Genomic DNA, 22,459 nt, shown 5'->3' with positions numbered 1-22,459 from the left:
TTGGAATTGTACATAGCTCATTAAAACTCCACCAACAAAACAAAGTTTGACTAATCCGCGGCAGCCAAATAAAAGAAACAGTTGAGGATTTTCGATCGGAATTACGCTATGCATAGAGCGGCTTAGAAGCCAAAGATGGTCGAGAAGAAAAGGTCCCGGGTCGGGCTTGCGGGACTTGTCCCTACTCCAAGCCTGGGACTTGTCGGAATGCGATGAATAAAGGGAAAAGAAGGATCGACACGTCAACTAATATTACGGAACCCTCACACGCACAATAGAAGAGGCGGGATAAGTTCCGTCTCCGTCCGAGAGGAAAAAATCCCCTGGATAAAAACATCGAACTCTTATAAAAGTTTTGAGAAGGCATATATTTAATATTTCTTATTAATTGCAATTTGAAACAATAATAGTAAACTTTAGTTATTACAAACAAAAAACAAACGATTTTATCAAATCCGGTCTTAAAAGCTTTAACCGTTTTCAAAAGGAAAACGTCGTCTGAAAGATGGAAAATCCCTTCAACATTCTGGCTTTGATGTAGTTTCGTAAAGTTGGCCATTCACGATCGCTCATAGCAGTCCAAACGAGCGACGCCGTTCCAAAAACCACGTCAATGGCAAAACTGAACTGGCCGAATATTCGACCGGTCCAAACTCCATCTCGCCACTCCAAATTTCTACGGCGCAACGACGGAATGGCGCGTTCGTGAATAGGAAACCCGCGTTTTTTTGGCGCAGTCTTTCTGTCACTGAGCAAACATCTCCGTCGTACATTCTCAAAAAGTCAAAAACGTTTATTCTTTATTGGTAATGACATCCAATCGAGATTTTATTGTTGAGTGATTGAATTGTATGAATGTTTACCATGTTTATGGAAAGTGGTGGACAATGATTACCACGATAGAAATAAAAGAAATTCGATCCTCAACCAGTTGGTCGACGTTTTCAAAACAAAGGATACAAATGCAATGAGAGATGCGGTATTGATAACCCCTAACAATGATCAGAAATCGTAGTAGAGAACTTAAGTTCTTTGTAGTTCATCCCTGTAGCGAGAAATCGTAATGTGGTTGCCAACCTTTCATGTAGTGATGATTTCTCTCATGACTGTCTTTTGTTTTCTAATCAAGGGGGTAACAAGCTGGAGTAAATATAAATAAGACGTTAATCTTTTTTTTGTAAGGTTTTGGTTGAAATGAAAAAATAGTGTCACGAGGGGATTCGAATCCACGACATTCGGCTAAATACGCCGCTGCGCTAACCACTTGAGCTATCCTGACTTCGATAGTTCGATCCACTCGGGCACCAACTCCCCATCTCAACCTACAACCTTTCGAATTTTCTCTCTTTTTGCCATTTTTTGGTGTCGGAGAGGATCGAAGTCACGATAGCTCAAGTGGTAGAGCAGCGGCGTATCAAGCCGAAGATCGTGGGTTCGAATCCCGCTCGTGCCATTGACTTTTTTATCTCAACTAAAACCTTAATTAATTGTATGATAAAATTCCAATCTTAAACTAAGTAAAATCAGATAGGCAGAAAAGATCATTAATAAAAAATTAATCTTTTTATGTAAGATTTTTGGTTGAAATGAAAAAGATTTCACTCATTCGACGCGAAATTTAAAATTTTTTCATTTTGGTTTTAATATTTTCAGTAGGTGTTGGCGAGTGTAGAGAAAAACTGAAAACAGTGCAAATTTTCGTGTTTTTCTGGCAACCAAAAAGTTTATCGCACCTCCTGAACTCGGTTTTTAGGTAATTTGACTGAAATAACTATTAAATTCACTAGTTTTCGTGGCCCGCTTGACCAGTTAAAATTTTTCAATTACCTAAGGTTTTTAGTTCAGATAAAAAAGTCAGTGTCACGAGTGGGATTCGAACCCACGATCTTCGGCTAGATACGTCGCTGCTCTACCACTTACTCTATCGTGACATCGATCCATTCCGACACTAACTTCCCATCTCAACCCAACTTTTTGAATTTTCCCTCCTTTTTGCCATTTTTTTAAAATGTCGTGTAATCTATTTAATTCTCGGCAACAAATGGAATGGCCACGGAGAGCTTTAGTGAGGATATACTTCATTTTAACATTCAATTCACTAGTTTTTTTGGTCCGCTTGACCAATTAATATATTTCAATTAATTAAGGTTTTTAGTTGTGATAAAAAAGTCAGTGTCACGAGCGGGATTCGAACCCACGTTCTTCGGTTAAATACGCCTCTGCTCTAACCACTCGAGCTATATGACCTAGAGCAGCGGGGTATTTAGCCGAATGTCGTGGGTTCGAATCCCGCTCGTGACACTGACTTTTTTATCACAACTAAAAACCTTAATTAATTGAAATATATTAATTGGTCAAGCGGACCACAAAAACTAGTGAATTGAATGTTAAAATGAAGTATATCCTCACTAAAGCTCTCCGTGGCCATTCCATTTGTTGCCGAGAATTAAATAGATTGTTTAATGAACGGAATGGCTTCATCGATTGTTTGGATCGAGTTGATAACGTGACTCAGTTGAGGTACAATGAAACAATTTTTCATTTTGTGTATTTACAAGGCAATGGAGAAGCAGAAGAGAAAGAGAGAACATTGGATTCGTCCTTTGAATATGAAAATGGTAGCACTTGGTCAATGCCGGTATGGGGAACTTCGACGCTAGCCTGTCAAGTTCATCCAATACTAAGGGATGACTATAGAACTTCCACAATTGGTCCAAGCCCATCCTAGATCAGCTTCACTTGCAGTTGGCGTGTCCGACTGCCTACCTCTTCTACGCTTGTCCGTCGTCAGTGTGGTGCAAACTTTGCCCTTTTTAGACGGAACCCAGCGGAACTTCCATCGACGGACGCTGGTGCACCAACGGACTTCGACGGAGACATTACGACGGACGTCGTTAAGCCTGTCGCTGGCTGTTTGTTTTGAATGTAAGCATGTGCAGCGGAAATTCGCAAAAACTTCCGTCACATTCCTTCTAGTGTGGCGCCGGCCTTAAGATTGCGCGTAGGTCACATAATCATGGGCACCTTCTGGCCGGATAGTGACCGCGTGGGTGCCGTTATCAAGAATAAAATAACAGTTGAGCACATTTCCATTGTGGAGGCTAGGAGTGGGTTCGACCCTGCACCAAAGACAAGTACTCTGGTTGAATGATCCTGACCGGACCTCTATGTTTGTATCGGGTGAGTTTAACTTAATTGGTTGAAATAAATGTGAAGTAGTTATTAACCAAGGTAACCAAGAAAAGCGCAGTTCAATACACAGTTGACTAAAGAAATCTGTTTACAAGTCGAAGCTTCAGAATCAACTGACTCAGTGTGTTCGCCAGCAGCCAAATTTTAAATGGCGCCAACGAACACCACCGGGAGAGAGGAATTGAAATTAATAAAAGGATTGTTTCGGCACCAACGGGAATGGAAGATTCCCGATTTTAAGAGGGTTGTTAGTTTAGGAATGGTTAAATGAAGGAATAAAAAATGAACGAAAGGATAATTAAAGACTTACTGTTTAATGAAGCTTCTATGGCTTACAAAGTGGCAGATGATTGTATTGGAGGTGTGAAGGCGATGACGGTCTGAAGGCGATGAAGACCGGGAAGCGGTGAAGGTCTCCTGAATGCGATATCGTGCGTTGTTTGACGATGATTAGGCCGGTACCTGGTTCCTGCAGCGTCGTTGATGATGATGCTGTATTGTGCAATCCAGTAGCGGTGAGGATGAGATGATGCAAACCAGGTAGTAGCCAGTGACATGATGGAGTCTTCGCGGGATAATGAAAGGATGTTTCGTTCGCGGGATTATAATGATGGTAGATGGAAGAAGGAGATGATATATTGAGGGGAAATGGCGATGATAGGTTTGTGGACCATGCGGTCGTGAGATGGGACGCACGCGGAGGTGAAGATCGTATGGCGATTTGCGGGGGAATCCGTGGGTGAGGAAAACTTTAAGAAGCGGCGATCTTACACGGAGGTGAGTTACTAGGATATAGGGCGATAGGACGTGTGCTCGCTCCGAGAGCTGGCGGAGAAGAGAGCCCAAGAGGGCTGGAAGGGATGGGTTTTTGAGGAAAAAGGAGGGAAGTGTATTACGATTGGTGGATTTCTAGAAGATAGGGGTTGTAGATAGAGGGGTACAATCTACGTCGCAAATCGGGCGCTTCGGTGACGTAGACGCGCCCGAACACAGTGCTTAAGAACCCTGCGTCGCAAAATAATCCCCAGTCTATGCCTGAGTCACCCTCTAGCTTCACTTAACTCACTTTATTAAAAGATAAACACTACAGAATGTAATTTATTAGCGTGAAAAGAAGGGGTTAGTCAACTCCGCTCCGGGTAATATCGAGTACTGTGAGGTGAGTTTGTGACGTCTGGAGAGTAAAAGTAATTTATTAGCGAGAATGTAATGGGTTTGACACCGCCCCGAGTTAATATGACTAGATTTCTATGGTTGTATAAGGTGTGTTTAAATGAATTTATTGGAATTAATATAATTCATTAGCTTGAAAAATTGAAGGAGTCGGTTCAATCCGCCCCGAGGAATATCGAATACTCTGCAGTGCGATTGTGATCAGACTTCTACGTTTGTACAGAGTGATGTACATATATGTTTTTTATGCTTTGTGGTTATTCGGTAGTTGACAACCTACAAGAGAGGATTTTAGGATGTTAGTTTTCAAAAGGCTTGAAAAATACCCGTAAAAAACCATGAAAAGAAGTACAAACACGCAGAGGCCCGGCGATGACCTCAACTGTTTTTCAGCACCTAAACTTCCCACATTATATAAATGTACATAGTTTTGACATATTTAAACCGCCTCACACATTGTCACTAATTTCCAAAACCTTTTCAATTCCCTTATGTAAATTAATATTTAATTTATTAACTTAATTATATTTTCCAGGTCGTGCGATTTAGCGGAGATGATACGGTACCCAGGAGTCTGTCCAGGTCAGGACCGAATTCTCAATATTACTACGGCTGACAGAGGGATGAGTGCGCGAGCTCGCAACCGTCGCGCACTTACTGTTTTTAAGGCTTAAAGCACAGATTTTTTCATATAAAAAACAAAATAAAAAATACAAATAAAAATAGAGAAATAAAACAAAAAAAAAGGTAAAATTTATTCATATTTTTTATTTTATGCTATCAGTGTTCTGCAGGCGTATAAAATGCCACCCGTCGTGTAACCTGTTAGAATGAAATTTTACTTGGAAAATAATGAAATAATTTATCGATTAATTTTCTTAAATAAAAAGACTGACAGTTTCTCTAAACTGCGGGGCGTCCTTAATATTTCAAATATTATTTCTTCTGGTTATGATGTACATAGTAGACGAAGTCAGGAAGAAAATAGTTAAATTAAAAGAAATAACATATATTTAAAAGAATAGCCTATTCTAATCTAATGAAAATTAAAAAAAAAAGAGTGCGCCAACTTTACAATCTGATTTAAAAATTGTACTTAAAGTCTTGTCATTAAAAAAGTTAAATATATATTGGCTCGTTTTTAGTGTAAATTAATCCTTTTCAGAGTACCAATTTTAAAAATTTAATTTTTTATAATAAAATCATAAAACCTTTTATTTATGATATTATTATATTAAGTTGGTTTAATGTGTTTTAAATTTAATTCAAAACTAAAATTTTTGACCATTTAACTGCACATTGCATAACATTTACAACATTTTCTATTTTGTGTCACGCTTTACCTTTTATTTGATGAGTGTATAATTTTTAAAAAATCATGGATAAGCCTAACCCGACCGTAATCGTAACCTTAACCTTTCTAATCTTCTAACCTCTCTAATCCTTAATCTCCTTATCCTTAACTTTACTTAGAGACTTTTATCCACTTGTTGCGTGTTCATTCGCAACGGTACAACCCATTTCTTTGCCTGACCATCACACGGTATCCATAAAAAGAGTATCAGGAACTGCAGATACGCCGGAATGAAATACTGTGAACGTTTTAGGTCCCACAGCAGGTCCTTTTTATAAATAATTTTCTTAAAAATAATAATCTTAAAACTAATCCTAACCTTGGTTAAAATTTAAAAAGGAATCAGCTCCTTAGGAACTTGCGCGACTGATATTTGTCTATTGTGCAACGACGATTATTATCCAGAGCTCTTCGTTAAGTTTAAAGCTTTCCAGATTTCAAAGCTTCGTTAAGGGTAAGAACCTTCAGACCTTGATTTTTTCAATCTCAAAAGTTGGCTAGTAATTATACAAATTATCGATATTTTTAGCCCTACAAAACTGATTAAAGGCAATTACAGTATATAGTGACGTCGAATGTATTGTTCTATATATTGCAAGTGCGGTTAATCTTCCTGGCTGATACCTGCACAGTTTCTGATGTTTTTGAATTGTTCCGTCAGCAGACAATCATTCTAGTCTTAGCATGTCTTAGGTTTAGGAGTTCTGCCTATGGTTTCTGCTATCTAGCGTAACCTGTTCCTAATCCTAACCTTACCTAACCTAACCCAACCCATTCGCACTCTCCCATTACGTGAAAAAAAATTAATTTAACCGGCCCAAAAACATATCCATGTTAAAACCTATATTGTAAAAATAATAATGCCACTAACAACGATCAGGTTGAAAGTATGGCTTGCATTCTGTGAATCCAAAGAAAATGTACATAGTCCGATGTACATAGACTTTATTTTGTTTTGTAAATAGGAAAAATAAATAAGGAAGTTTTAGTCAGCATCCATTTTAACTTATTTTTTTAAACAATTATATAAACGGAACAACTTTATGTTTTACTTTTCAAAGCCCCTACTACCTCTTGTTTGTCCTAATATTAATTAGTAATTATTATTGTTGTGTTTTTTCTATCTAACCAAAGTAACCAATAGGGTAATCGAGAGAATTAAGTCAATTTTTTAGTTTTAATAACAGTAAATTACGGGCGGTTCTGGAGAAAAAATCCAGGAGATGAGCCGCTTTTTAACGGTAGAATTTTTTTCTGATATAATTAGTTAAAGGTCGGTATCAGTGCATCCTGGCATCTTTTTTCCTGCCGTCCGTTTAAATTAGTGAAAATTTAACCAATAAATTTTAGAGTGTCTAATATACTTATGTGTGTTTTATTTTTTATTTTGTAACATATCATTCAATTCATCTTCATATCTGTCTATTTGTATTGTAAAGTAATTAACAAGGGAAAAAATTACGAAAAAACCCCCGGTGTCTCTAATCAGAAAATTCTAGCGTTTAACTGATAATCTGTGTTTGTACAATTTCTGTTTGAACCTATGCAACAAATTATATTTAAATATGTAAAAAAAATTATAAATGTTTTAATATTGGCCGAGGCGGATAGCAGAGGACAATCCTTGTTGTTTATTTTAAAAAAATTCAATTTTATTGCTGTTCTTTAAAAGAAAACTAGTAATTGAAAAGAAAATGAATTTGTTTGTTGACCACGCTATGCCAATGCTCAATTAAATTTGTTTCCACGAATCTATGAAAAAAAATGTTTTCAATGTATACATAATAAAATAAATTATAATTGTTAATGAAAATGTATTTAGATATATAATTATATTAATATTGAGTAAGCATTTTTGTGTAATGTACAGAGCATTAAAATTTGTTAACTTATTTGGAATAAAAATATGTTTTACAATTGTTTTTTTTTCTTTTATTGCCCCAAAAATATTTTTTTGAGTATGTCGACAAAAAAGGTTAAATCTGTACATACAGGGTGAACGATTCAGAATGGTGCAACTTTCGGTTAACTTGTGCCAAGAGTAGAATCATAACTTTTTCGTTTAATGCATCAGACATTTTTACGATATGCACAGTAGGACAAACGTAAAAGCTAAACTTAAGAGTGATTGTTTTAAAGATAAAATTTAAATATGGATTGAAGAAATTCAATCTTTTTTTAATTACTCAAAAGCCTCAAGCGTTAAAAATAATTATTTACTCCATTATATTTCTTGGTCCGATTGACCATATAACTTCTTTTCATTAATTAATCTTTATGAAAGGTATTAGTTTAAATGAAAAATTTAGTGACACGAGCAGGATTCGAAACCACGACCATTGGCTGAATTTACCGCTGCTCTAACCATTTGAGCTATTCGTAGGTTTTAAGTTCGAATCCCGCTCGTGCCACTAACTTTTTCATTTCAATACCTTCCATAAGTATTAATTAATTGAAAAAAATTGTAATAAAAAAGAAAGTAGGTTTTATTAGGATATTCTTCATCCAAACCAAACGTTAATTCTAGCAAACACAACTCACATTTGGAGCGAGTAAAGTAAGCATTTGATCAACAACAGTGTTCACAGAGGAAAATCTTGGTAAAAAACGCAGCGACCCACTGTTAACAACTCTACAAGCCATATTACATTCAAGGAAGGTGTGGGCTTTAATATGAGATTCTTCATCCCATCCAAACAGTTAATTCTAGAGTATACTGCGTACAAATGGTCAATTAATGTCATAATCGACCATAAAAGACTGGCAGTCTTTGCAGGAGAGCCAAAAATTGCTAGAGCTTGACTGGAATGTACTACCATTCGCATGGCATTTTTTCACATCTTCACTTATTCCAGGTTTTAAAAAACTTAACGGGAAAACTTTACTTTGCTTGAGGACTGCAGAAAATACATCGAGAACTTCGCTCAAAAACCCCAAGTTCTGGGCAGATGGAGGTACAAATTTACGTGAAAGATGGCAACAAAATGGTTCATACATTGTTCATTAAATCTTTGTACATGTACCTGAAGTTTTCATTGAACTTAAGGTCAAGAGACACTATGGACATATCTTATTATCAGATAGATTAGCTCCAGAGAATTGCTTCCTAAGCCTCGATAGACTCTGGAATTATTTCGATAACTTACGAACACGTTAACCTGTTTTATACTGCCACACATACACATTTCAATTGTTCCACTTGTTTTGATTTCCTTGCCCAACACATATTAAACATAACTTTGACGTTTCAGTTCATTACAAATTATTTCCCATTTATTTTTACACCAAATATTAGGTTTAATTGCCATTTCATCTTGGATATCACGTATAGGCCAGAAAAATTAAAGAAAAGCTGGAATTAGTTTTAACATATTTATTTCATTTCAATTAATTAAGGTTTTTAGTTGAGATAAAAAAAGTCAGTGTCACGAGCGGGATTCGAACCCACGATCTTCGGCTAGATACGCCGCTGCTCTACCACTTGAGCTATCGTGACCTCGATCCACTCGGACACCAACTCCCCATCTCAACCCCACCTTTTGAATTTTCCCTCCTTTTTGCCATTTTTCAAATGTCGTGTAATCGGATTGGATTCTCGACGACAAATGAAATGGCCACGGAGAGCTTTAGTGAAGTATACTTCATTTTAAATCATTAAATTCACTAATTTCGTGGTCCGCTTGACCAATTAATATATTACAATTAATTAAGGTTTTTAGTTGAGATAAAAAAGTCAGTGTCACGAGCGGGATTCGAACCCACGACCTTTGGCTGAATTTACCGCTCCTCTAACCACTTGAGCTATTCGTAGGTTGTAAGTTCGAATCCCGCTCGTGCCACTAACTTTTTCATTTCAATACCTTCCATAAGTATTAATTAATTGAAAAAATATTGTATTTACGTTTTGTTTGTAATTCCTTTAAATTCCTTTTGTGTATTAAAATATGCACTAGGCTGATTCGCCATATATTACTATTATTATTATATATCGAGATATTATAATAAGTACATTCAAGAAGGTCTTGTTAGTCGATGTAATTTGGTATGAAGATAATGGCCGAAACGTCGGCAAAAATGAAAGAAGGCGTTTTTCTAAACGACCAAGTTCTTGACCGCTCCTCACGACTTCAACGAATTTTAAAAAATAAATAACTTAGAAAGAAGTAACAATCGGACACAGCCACCCCCGAAAATGAATCATTAGGTTTCCTTACCTTGCCATACATTGGGGAACTAACGCGAAAAGTAGGTAAAATCTATAAACGACAAGGTTCTAGAGTAGCATTTAGAAGTGGGTGAGCTCTTAAAAAAATACTCTCAAAACCTACAAACAAGGTTGACAACTTACTAGTAATGATTGTGATATAAATGTGATATATACGACAAATGTGTGATGATTAGTGACCGTTAATCGATATTTATTTAGAAATCGTGGGATGCGGTCTGGTGTGATGTAGGTTTCAGACACTCTCGACACGACACGCAAGAATGGCACAATTACACAGAAGACAAACACTTTGAGTGAGTAGAAATACTTTGATTGAATATATAAAAAATATAAATAAATATACATAAATTCACTTTTCCACATCCAAAATGTAATTGTAATATGTAAACAATGTTTGTAAATCCCTGGCCCTGAAGCTGATCTCAATAAAGATCGAAACGTTGGCACGATAAAATGTTTTTCTGAAACCTACATCACACCAGACCGCATCTCACGATTTCTAAATAAATATACGACAAAGCAGCAGTGAAATTAAAACGAAGTTAAAAAAACACATCCCTAAATGGAGAAAATTTTCTGAATTTAAGGATTACCTACATTAGAAAAAAATTCAATTTAAATTCAAAAACAACAGTATTATACAGTTTTATGGAAAAAACCGGGAAGTAACTAGATTGGTAAGACAATTTTGAATTTAAAAAATGTAAGATTAAATATGGAGATAGATACATAAATAAATAATGTGATAGATCCATTATTTTTCGTGGTCCATTGATCAAATAAGTTCTTTCAATTAATTGAACTTTATATAAGGTATTGGTTGAATGAAATGAAAAGTTAGTGTCACGAGAGGGATTCGAACCCACGACCTTTGGCTAAATACGCTGCTGCTCTACCACTTGAGCTATCGTGACTTCGATCAACTCGGACACCAACTTCCCATCTGTACCCCACTTTTTGAATTTTCCCTCCTTCCCATCTGATTTATCGCCGAGAATCGAATCCTGATTACACTACATTTGAAAAATGGCAAAAATGAGGGAAAATTGGAAAGCTTGTAGGTTGAATGAGAAGTTCGTGTCCGAGGGGATCGAAGTCACGATAGCTCAAGTGGTTAGAGCCGAAGGTCGAGAGTTCGAATCCCGCTCGTGACACTGACTTTTTCATTTCAACCAATACCTTCCATAAAAATTAATTTATTGAAAAAATTGTATTTTAGTTTTGTTTGTCCACCATTAATTCCTTTAAATTTGTTTTGTGTATTAAAACATACACCAGGCTGATTCGTGCTTTAACAAGTACATCCAAGAAGGTCTTATTAGTCGATGTAATTTGAGAAAATAGTTATAAAGGTTGGAAACATACAAAACCATTAATTTACCATCCAATGAATCGAATTCAGACAATTCAAACTTCCAATTAATTACAAAGAATTATGATACACCATGGTTCTCAAACCTATGTGGACTTATGGTATCGAATTCTGGAGGTCAACCGAGCATTCCAATTCCCAACGCATCCAAAGATTCCACACAAAAGTTTTAAGAAAAATTGTTAACCTCCTTATTCAAACTTCACCCTACAATGATATTTAATATTCTCTTAGTTCGAGAAGTAGCGAAAAGCTATTTAAAAAAATTCCATTAATCCCCTTTTTCCACACATCCCAATGCCTTGGTCCATCAGCTCCGTTGCACTTCCATCCCAAATAATCCTCCCCGTCGATTGAGACGCCCTAAGTGACGAAGAAATTTGAAAAGTGGTCATGTTTATTTTTTTCTAAAAGATGCTCACCACTGGGTGATTCTCCTCATACGTTTTTCATGTCAATTTTATTCTTATAGCATTTTTTTCGGTGTATTTACAGATGTAAAAATCAATCATAGCAGATAAATAAAAAGAATTTTTTAAGGTCGCAATCATATAAAGATGGTTTCTTAATCTGAAAAAAATATTTTGCATATTTGCTGATAAACTTAACTGACAACGAGAAGGGTCTGATATTGAAAAGTGGGTAGAATTTTTGAAATAAATAAGTCTTAAAGGCCGTCTTGTGTTATCGAAACCACTCAGAAGCGATTCGAGATAAAATTTCTCTACTCGGCACCAACTCGACAGTTTCACACAACATGGCTAAAAAGGAACATCTACACGTGATACCGACTCTGGTATTTTTCAACTGTATAATCACTTTCACGATCACGTAAGTTTTTTTACTTGCTTTCTTCAAATGGATTTGAATAGAAACCTTGAAAAAAAACGATAAATTGTTCAAAAGCTGAATTTCTGTGGATTTTGATATTTGTGTGCACCGGCTTTTGGCTTTTTTTTTTAAGTGTTATGATTGTATAGGATACTAAAATAAATTGCCGAACAATCTAACAAGAAACGTCACAGAATTTCCCAAGAATATTTTTTCCCGCAATCTAATTTATTTGAAAATAAAACTCTTCAGATTTATTCAAAAGATCTCTTCAATCATAATTTACAGAGGCCGTGAAATAAGATAAAACTCACTGTTTCCAATCTTTCGTAACAAAATTGGACTGTCTGACGTCTTTTTGATAAGTTGTAACATGAAACGATAATTGCAAACAAGATAAAATATTTTTCAACAGGAAGAAATTTTAAATTGTACAGGTGTTTTTTACATGTATACATTCATATAAGATGTTGTAAAAAATATTACTTACATTTTATTTTTTAAATTTATTTGTTACCTATATAAATATGTATACATGATTAATGTATCACACAACACGACGCTAGCACTAATGCCAGCACTGCACCGGTAGAACACATGCTTTGAGAAGCCAGCCATTGCTGGTACTCAGTGTGTGTGATTAGGTCCGTAGGAGGTCCCGAGGCCACCGTGGTTGAGGCGACGTGGTGGGTTGTCAGGATGGGAATGAGCGGAAAAGGCTCGAGCAGTGTGGTTAGGATGGTTCGAAAGGTTGGCGTGAAAGGTTTGGAACCTGGACCGGATGATAGAAGGTATGTTGAGGTCTTTGTGGATAGTGAGGTTAGTGACATAATAAGGTGCTTTGACAATTTATATAAGGACTTTTGATTGGAAGGACTAGAAGTGTTGGATATTGGAAGGCTTGGCAGTATCCCACAGTTCCACTCCGTATGTTCATATTGGCCGTAGTAAAGTCTTGTACAGTGTTAGCTTTGTCTTAATTGTCAAAATCGGTTTCGGTCTTAGAAATCTTCGTAGTAGCCCAAGTCTTGTAGTAAGTTGTTGTTTTTTAAGTCTTGTGGAAACTGGTATCTCTTTCTTGTTGATGTACAATAGAGGGCAAAACTTCTTTTTCAGCGTAAAAGTACTCTGAGTGCATTTTTCTTCGTTCAGTCTTGTCCTCCATTTTTTACACCAGTCTTCGATAAGCTCAAGATGCTATATAAATATTACTCAGTGTGTGTGATTAGGGGCCAAGGAGGTCCCGAGGCCACCGTGGTTGAGGCGACGGGTGGGTTGTCAGGATGGGAATGAGCGGAGAGTACTCGAGCAGTATGGTTCGGATGGTTCAAAAGGTTGGTGTGAAAGGTTTGGAACCTGGACCGGATTTGTTCGTTGACAAAAGGTATGTTGAGGTCTTTTCCGATAGTGAGGTTAGTGACATAATAACCTCCATTGACAATTTGTCTAAGGACTTTCGATTGGAAAGACTAGATGCATTGGATATTGGAAAGCTTGGCAGTACCCTCCAGTTCCACTCCGTATGACCATTGGTCTTAGTAAACTTGTACAGTGTTAGCTTTGTCTTAATTGTCAAGGCCGATTTCGGTCTTAGAAGTGTGTGTGATTAGCGGCCAAGAAAGTCCCGAGGCCATCGTCGGCTGAGGCGACGTGATGGTTGTCAGGTTGGGAATGAGCGGAGAGTACTCGAGTAGTATGGTTAGGATGGTTCGAAAGATTGGTGTGGAAGGTTTGGAACCTGAACCGGATTAGTTGTTGACAAAAGGTATGTTGAGGTCTTTGCCGTATGCTGAGGTATGTTGAGTGAGGTTAGTGACATAATAACGTCCATTAATAATTCGTCTAAAGACGTTCGATTGGAAGGAATGGATGGATATTGGAAGGCTTGGCAGTACCCAGTTCCGTTCCGTATGTCCATATTGGTCTTAGCAAAGTCTTGTACAGTGTTAGCTTTGTCTTAATTGTCAAAGCCGATTTCGGTCTTAGAAGTCTTCATAGTAGTCCAAGTCTTGTATTAAGTTTTTTAAAGTCTTGTGTGGGGATTCCACGTCAGTCTGCTGTCGAGATCATTACTTACATAAGCATATTACGAACCAACGTTCTTCTTTGTTCTTCCTTGTCCAAAAATTTGAAGGTTAGCATTTTGATATCTTTTTTTCTACCCTGGATTCAGAAGTTTCCGTTTGGTCAAGGGCCAGGAAAAATATTTTGTGGACTGTTTTGGTGTTCGACTGTCGCAATACATCTTCTAATAGGCAACAAACTCACCATATCCGCTTAGAATTTGTGTCAATTTAAAAAACATTAAATTCACTAATTTCGTGGTCCGCTTGACCAATTAATACATTACAATTGATTAAAGTTTTTAGTTGAGATGAAAAAAAAGTCAATGGCACGAGCGCGATTCGAACCCACGATCTTCGGCTAGATACGCCGCTGCTCTATCACTTGAGCTATCGTGACCTCCAACGAAAACCGATTACACGACATTCGAAAAATGGCATAAGGAGGGAAAACTCATAAGGTGGGGTTGAGATAGGAAGTTGATGTCCGAGTGGATCGAGGTCACGATAGCTCAAGTGGTAGAGCAGCGGCGTATCTAGCAGAAGATCGTGGGTTCGAATCCCGCTCGTGCCATTGACTTTTTTCATCTCAACTAAAAACCTTAATTAATTTTAAAAGACATTCTTCATTCTACAAGTCTGTTCCTGTCTTGAATGGATGGTAGAAATTCTCTGGTCAATCTTACTTTATTCGACTGCCGATTTCGATTCCGTTTCATCCTGCTGGCCGTCTCTAGTTTAGATATTGAGAGCGAGGTAGTACGCGGTATATAATAGACTTTTTGTGCAGCATCTTTAGCTAAGCCATCGGCCTGAATCTTTCATGACCTTTCACCCATCTAATCTTGATATTCTTCCCTTTTCGAATAATGTTTGTGATTAGGTTTCAAATATTCTCTAGAAGTGGCATACGGTTATTACGGTCGGCGATGGAGTCCATGGTGATTCGAGGGTCTGTGTTTATTGGAAAATTTATTGGTGAATTTTTTTCATCCTTATAAATTCAGTTCATTGACTTTAGCATTGCAAGTTGCTCCGTATGTTTGTTTGAGCATCTCCCTTCAAGTTCATACTATTTATGAAATAAGTATTTACCAAATTCGTAAGTTCCAAATGGACAGCTATTCCAGATTTGTGTGTGTGTGTGTGTGTGTGTGTGTGTGTGTGTGTGTGTGTGTGTGTGTGTGTGTTTTACGTTTATTAAATAAATCGAGGATATACTTAAAAATTAGAAAAAATCTTGTCAGCACTTGGTTCTAGTATACGTCTGAAGCGTTTTTTCAATTGTTTTAATTTATCCCTCTTCTGTTTTGACACAATATTTATTATTCATTATTGATTACCCACTCTGAAAAGGGATTTCATAAGCACTTTTTATTCGTCGTTTTCGTTTAATATCTCGTATTTTAACAAGACGATTTGCTAATTTAAAATGCAAGGGAAAATTGTACAGTTTCGTCGTTTAAAGTTTTTTTTTTTATTACCAGAAAGAAAATCGTAATACGGACTGATAAGAAAATTTGTGATGTTTATGGTGATGACGATTTATGAGAAAGCGCTGTCCTTGAGTGGTTTGCTCGGTGAAGAAACGGAGATTTTTATTTGGATGAGTGGTCTTGTCATCAACCGACGATGATGACTAAATTCAAGCTTTTGTCAGAAATAACAAACGAGACATCGTAGACACGTTTAACATATTTCATACAATCGTTCTTCTGAATATTTGGCGAAATATGGTCAATATATTGACGGAGATAAATTTATTGGTCCGCAACTACATCTGCAATTCTCTCCAGAAAGACAATGTGAACATTTTTAAAAAAATTGATAACTGGGGTAGAAAAATAATATTCAGAAAAGAAAATCTTGAGAAAAACGCAGCGATCCACTGTTAATAGCTCTAAAAGCCGGATTACATCCTAAGAAGTTACATGTACTTGGTACTGTTGGAAAGAGATCGTTTATAATCAGATTCTTCCTTACAACCAAATCGTTAATTGTAGCATATCCTGCAAACTATTCTATCCATGCAAATCAACCAACAACATGAAGTATAATCCTGGTGAAAACGCAGCGACCTAACGTTCTAACTGCAAATCCGGATTACATCCCAAGAAAGGAAAGGTTTTATTAGGATATTCTTCATCCAAACCAAACGTTAATTCTACCAAACACAACTCACATTTGGAGCGAGTAAAGTAAGCAATTTATCAACAACAGTGTTCACAGAGGAAAATCTTGGTCAAAAACGCAGCGACCCACTGTTAACAACTCTACAATCCATCTTACATTCAAGGAAGGTGTAGGCTTTAATATGAGATTCTTCATCCCATCTAAACCGTTAATTCTAGAGTATACTGCGTACAAATGGTCAATTAAAGTCATAATCGACCATAAAAGACTGGCAATTGTCTTTGCAGGAGAGCCAAAAATTGCTAGAGCTTGGCTGGAATCTACTACCATACGCCTGGCATTCTTTCACATCTTCACTTATTCCAGGTTTTAAAAAACTTAACAGGAAAACTTTACTATGCTTAAAACTGCAGAAAATACATCGAGAACTTCGCTCAAAAACCCCAAGTTCTGGGCAGATGGAGGTAGAAATTTACGTGAAAGATGACAACAAAATGGTTCATATATTGTTGATTAAATCTTTGTACATGTAGTGAAGTTTTCATTGAACTTAAAGTCAAGAGACACTATGGACTTATCTTATAATCAGATAGATTAGCTCCAGAGAATTGAGTCCTAAGCCTCGATAGACTCTAGAATTATTTCGATAACTTACGAACACGTTAACCTGTTTTATACTGCCACACTTACACATTTCAATTGTTCCACTTGTTTTATTTCCTTACCCATTACATATTAAACATCACTTGACGTTTCAGTTCATTGCAAATTATTTCCCATTTATTTTTACACCAAATATTAGGTTTAATTGCCAATCATTTCATCTTGGATATAACGTATAGGCCAGAAAAATTAAGGAAAAGCTGGAATTAGTTTTAACATATTTATTTCATTTCAATTAATTAAGGGTTTTAGTTGAGATAAAAAAGTCAGTGTCACGAGCGGGATTCGAACGCACGATCTTCTGCTAGATACGCCGCTGATATACCACTTGAGCTATCGTGACCTCGATCCACTCGGACACCAACTTCCCATCTCAACTCCACCTTTTATTTTCCCTCATTTTTGCCATCTTTCAAATGTCGTGTATTCTATTTGATTCTCGGCGACAAATGAAATGACCACGGAGAGCTTTAGTGGCGTATTCTTCCTTTTTTTACTTATTAAATTTACTAGTTTTTGTAGTTCGCTTGACCGATTAATATCTTTCCATTAATTAAGGTTTTTATTTGAGATAAAAAAGTCAGTGTCAAGAGCGTGTTTGAACCCACGATCTTCGGTGAATCGATCATTTGTCGCCGATAATCTAATAGATTACACGTCATTTGAAAAATGGCAAAAAGGAGGGAAAATTCAAAAGATGGGGTTGAGATGGGAAGTTAGTGCCAGAGTGGATCGAAGTCACAATAGCTCAAGTGGTAGAGCAGCGGCGTATCAAGCCAAAGATCGTGGGTTCGAATTCCGTTCGTGCCATTCACTTTTTTATCTCAACTAAAAAGCTTAATTAATTGAAAGATATTAATTGGTCAAGCGGAGCACGAAAACTAGTGAATATAATAAATTTTCAATATTCAAAATATTTTCAGGACTTATTGAACAAAATAATCTAATAATTCACTAATTTCGTGGTCCGCTTGACCAATTAATATATTACAATTAATTAAGGTTTTTAGTTGAGATAAAAAAGTCAATGGCACGAGCGGGATTCGGACCCACGATCTTCGGCTTGATACGCCGCTGCTCTACCACTTGAGCTATCGTGACCTCGATCCACTGAAAAATGGCAAAAAGGAGGGAAAATTCAAAAAGTGGGGTTGAGATGGGAAGTTAGTGTCGGAATGGATCGATGTCACGATAGAGTAAGTGGTAGAGCAGCGACGTATCTAGCCGAAGATCGTGGGTTCGAATCCCATTCGTGACACTGACTTTTTTATCTGAACTAAAAACCTTAGGTAATTGAAAGATATTAACTGGTCAAGCGGGCCACGAAAACTAGTGAATTTAATAGTTATTTCAGTCAAATTACCTAAAATCCGAGTTCAGGAGGTGCGATAAACTTTTTGGTTGCCAGAAACACGAAAATTTGCACTGTTTTCAGTTTTTCTCTACACTCGCCAACACCTACTGAAAATATTAAAACCAAAATGAAAAAATTTTAAATTTCGCGTCGAATGAGTGCCGGTTGTGTGGGTGGTTCCAGAGATTTCCTCCTATGAACTGCGGGGTGATGAACCTTTAATTTAATCCTTATCGACGTGTTTTTGTTTACGTACCATAAGTGTTCCACTTAAACAGTCATAACTCTTCTGAATTTTATCCAAATTTAACGTTATCAGAACCGTAGAGAAACTGAATCGTTCTCGATTCAGGACATATTAACAAATTTTCGATTTTATGTGAAGTGAAATAAATAAGAAAGAAATTAACAAAATTTTCTCAAACGTTTTATTTTATCCTCGGATATTAGTTTATAGATGGAGGGCAAATTTGTGCCATTAGGTGTAAATTATGGGGACCAAAAACTAACCTAATGTTTACTGTAGATCAATCGTATATAGATATAATATTATCATTATTTTGGGACTTTGGAAAAAATTGATTTTTCCAAGAAATGTGTATACTGAGATATTTTTGGATGCAAAAGCCGAATATTTTTGTTTTTTGTGAAAAAATATTTAACTTTCTTGGCAAAATCACTGGACGTTTAGATTTTATGTGATTTTGGTTGTTAACGAACATTTTGATCTGCTTATGCTCACGAGGCTGTATGATTCGGCGCTTCGCCTTCTTCAGTGTGTCTGTGTGATTTCTGTTAAGTCCTCTTGTATAAAGTTGTGTGGGTCGTTTATAAGGGCCTTTGTTAGATTTAGTCTGGGTGTTTTTATTGTTCTGGCCTGTCTTTGTGATTGTAGAATTTTTTTGTTAATTTTTGTGTTTATGAATGTTTTTAGTGTTAAATATGTTATATTTGAATATTTTCTAGTTTTGAAGTAAATTTATGTATGTTGAGAGTTCGATAGAGTCTTGAATTTACAGATCGCACAGACTCACTGAAGATGGCAAAACTTATATAAGTTGATAATGTGACAAGGTTGAAATCCAAGAAAATCAACCTCATCTTTTAATAATAATAAGTGATATTTAGTTATTTCTCATTTTATTGTTTAATAATAATGAAAAACAAGTTCATACGTAACATTTTTTTAATATGGCCCTACAATAAGTGATTCTTGATAGCTAAGCGAATTTGTTCTATAATCCAACAGCTTGTCTTATTCTTATCGTTGAAAGGTTTCGGCAAGAAAGACCCGCAAAGGCGATAATCGTGTAGGATAAGAGTAAATGCAAATAAAAAAGAGATATTTCAATTTTAAAAAAGGGTCAAACATGTTTTCCTTAAAGCGATAGTGATAAGGTTTCTTGGCCAAAATGACTGAAATTGTTAGGATTATGTAAAGCAAAAAAAAAATATACAAAATACGAACGTCATGTTGAAATAAGGATTGTTGGCATTTTAGATAAATATTGATAACGATGATAATAATGTCTTATTTTATCCTTATTAGTCACTGTATAAAAATATTAAACTGCAAGTCGTTAGGTCGCATAAAAAGAATATCAGGTAGGTATTTATTAGTGATTATATCAATATGATATTTACTCCCGATAAAAGTGACCTTTTGATAAGGCTAATTTATCGATAGCGATGTAATAAAAAACGTTCAATTCGGCCCACTTCCTTGATATAATTGTATTAAATTTATCAAACAATTTCGGCAGAATATGAACTATTCGAAAATAAGTGGGGGGCTGTTAATTATTTTGTAACTTTCAGTATAAGCATGTAAGCCAAAAAAACTTGGGATGTGGGATTACCGGTTTTAATGAAACATTTTAGACAAGATTTTATTTATATATCCGACTTAGTGAATCTACAATAGGAGTAGTAAAAAAACACATAATAACAAGAAACCAATTGAGTACCTAAACAATAATATATATTATGCAGGGTGGGCGATCAAGACCCGAGGGGTTAAAAGCCTAGGTAGGCCCGTACCCATCCCTAAAAGGTCCGGGACTTGGTCGGCTCACGAGTCCTGCATAAACCTATTGGACCTGTTCACAAACCCAAAGATTTTGGACATTTTATCCTGGGGAGTGATCTGTCAATGTCTTCAAATGTTTCAAATCTATCCCTGGCATACCTATCACATTCTGCGAGGTAGTGTCGAGCCGTTTCTTCTTTTTGTTTTACAAGCAGCGGCAAAAGGGGTCTGGTAGGATACCCATTATGAAGAGGTGTCTTCTCAAGGGGCAATTGCCCGTTGGGATACCTATCAGCCTCCTAATTCCCCTCCTTGAGTTAGAGAATAACCATTTCGCTTCTTTTGGTTTGATTTCCTTCAGAAACTCCTTCGGTTGCCTATGTCCGGGGGACAGATTCCATTCTTTCAGGAATTGTTTCATGCCCCAGCAATTAATACTCTCTTTCGCTGTGCTTATAGAGTGGGGTAATACCGGTTGTAGCCCGACAAACGCGGTATTTGAGCCTTCTTTGGCCATGCTGTCCTCCTCTTCATTGCCATGGTGCCCCTTATGAGCTGGTATCCATATGAGGGTTACCATATTCTCGTCCCTGGTAGTAATCCTATTAATAAGTTGAACGGTTTCCTCCACCAGCCTAGATGTTGATAACTCTTTTTGTAATGACTTAAGACTGGCCTGACTGTCCGAAAAGATTCTTATATCTTTTCCCTTGATCTTGTTATCCATGAGTGTTCTGCAGCAAACATTGATGGCCTAGACCTCCGCCTGAAAGACCGAGGTGTTATTACCAAGAGGGGTGGAGATACTGATCCCTAATTTAGGTATATGTATTCCAGTACCGCTTCCCTTATCCTTAATGAGTGAGCCATCGGTGAAGCAGTCAAGGCTACGATGGTCCTCATCCGCACCATAGTTACAATCACGTGGAGTAATTACCTGAAAATGCTTTTTCCCTAAAGGTGTTTTAACCTTTTTATCGCTAACGCTTAGTAGTTGGTAAACCTTACTCAGTAAATGTAGAATTTTCGAGTGACCGATGTTGTTTCCCTTATGGTTCCAGCTACCTTCACTAATTAATCTATAGCAGCTGGTTAGTGCTCTAACCTTTCTCTATGTGAAGAGGTTTGATATTGGGTATAATTTCAAGTGCTAGGGTGGGTGTGGTAGGAAATGCTCCCGTCATCATCATACAGCCTAGTCTTTGAAATGATCTTAGCTTGTTAATATTCCCTTTATTTTCTAGCCCTTTCCACCTAGGGCTGCAAATAGAAATCTAGGTAGTATAATGGCGGTATATGTCCATTTGGCCACCCAAGGTTTAATACCCCATGTTCTACCAACAATTCTCCTACATTGCACCATAGATACTGTGCCTTTCCTATATATATTGTTAATGTGGCCTTTCCAATCAAGTTTCTTATCAAGCGTTACCCCGAGGAATTTGATTGAATCCCTTAATTTTAATTCGATACCCTGAAATTTTGGGTTTTTGAAATTGCCTAGTGTTCTTCTCCTGCCAAACATTATCATTTCCAGTTTTTCTGGATTAATTGAAAGACCTTTATCACAACACCACTCAGATAGCAACCCCATTGCCTCCTTCATCAGAAGTGAAAGGGTCAGGGGATCTCTACATGATCATTATGGCACCATCATCTGAAAATAGTTGGCTACAGAAGCCTGAGTTTTTCAGAAGCTCTATTAAGCTATTTACTGTAATTAACCACAGAAGAGGAGATAAGCAGCCTCCCTGGGGACAGCCTCCTGTGACATTGATTCTCAGAGTACTACTACCTAAGCACATATTTACCATCCGTCCTTCTAGGTAGGTTTTCACCTGTGAGGTGTTGGTCTACATTGTATCTATTCAGTGCTGATATAATGCAGGAAGTATCTGCATTATCAAATGCCCCTTGGATATGAAAGAAGCATCCTAACGTATATTCATTATTGAATGATTTCTCTATCCTTCCTACTAGTGAATGAATCAGTTTCCACTGTTTTCCTGGTAAATAGGCATGCTGATTAGGATGTATCATGGTATTAAGTCGTGTCTAATATATTTA

At 36.7% G+C, this 22,459-nt stretch overlaps 2 protein-coding genes across 13 annotated transcripts in view; both read left to right on the top strand.

Moving 5' to 3' along the window:
* The window catches only part of LOC106667815 (protein eva-1 homolog C), a 618,009-nt gene extending 612,589 nt beyond the window's left edge, over window positions 1–5,420 (top strand). For all 12 annotated transcript variants that reach the window (XM_024227529.1, XM_024227530.1, XM_014396011.2 and 9 more), the window contains one exon: window positions 4,901–5,420. In XM_024227529.1, coding sequence (XP_024083297.1) covers window positions 4,901–4,981 — 81 coding nt within the window. In that variant the 3' untranslated portion in view covers window positions 4,982–5,420. The remainder of the gene's footprint in view (window positions 1–4,900) is intronic.
* Window positions 5,421–12,025: 6,605 nt separating this feature from the next.
* The window catches only part of LOC106667798 (DNA damage-regulated autophagy modulator protein 2-like), a 35,137-nt gene continuing 24,703 nt past the window's right edge, over window positions 12,026–22,459 (top strand). Inside the window, exon 1 of the mRNA XM_024227542.1 lies at window positions 12,026–12,150. Within this exon, the coding sequence (XP_024083310.1) occupies window positions 12,077–12,150 (74 nt within the window). The 5' untranslated portion in view covers window positions 12,026–12,076. The remainder of the gene's footprint in view (window positions 12,151–22,459) is intronic.

Source organism: Cimex lectularius, unplaced genomic scaffold (genome assembly GCF_000648675.2).
Source record: "Cimex lectularius strain Harlan isolate CLEC.00 unplaced genomic scaffold, Clec_2.1 scaffold87, whole genome shotgun sequence".
In the NCBI taxonomy this organism is placed as follows: Eukaryota; Metazoa; Arthropoda; class Insecta; order Hemiptera; family Cimicidae; genus Cimex; species Cimex lectularius.
Note: the sequence above shows the minus strand (reverse complement) of the source record. Positions and strands in the feature narration are given on the sequence as shown.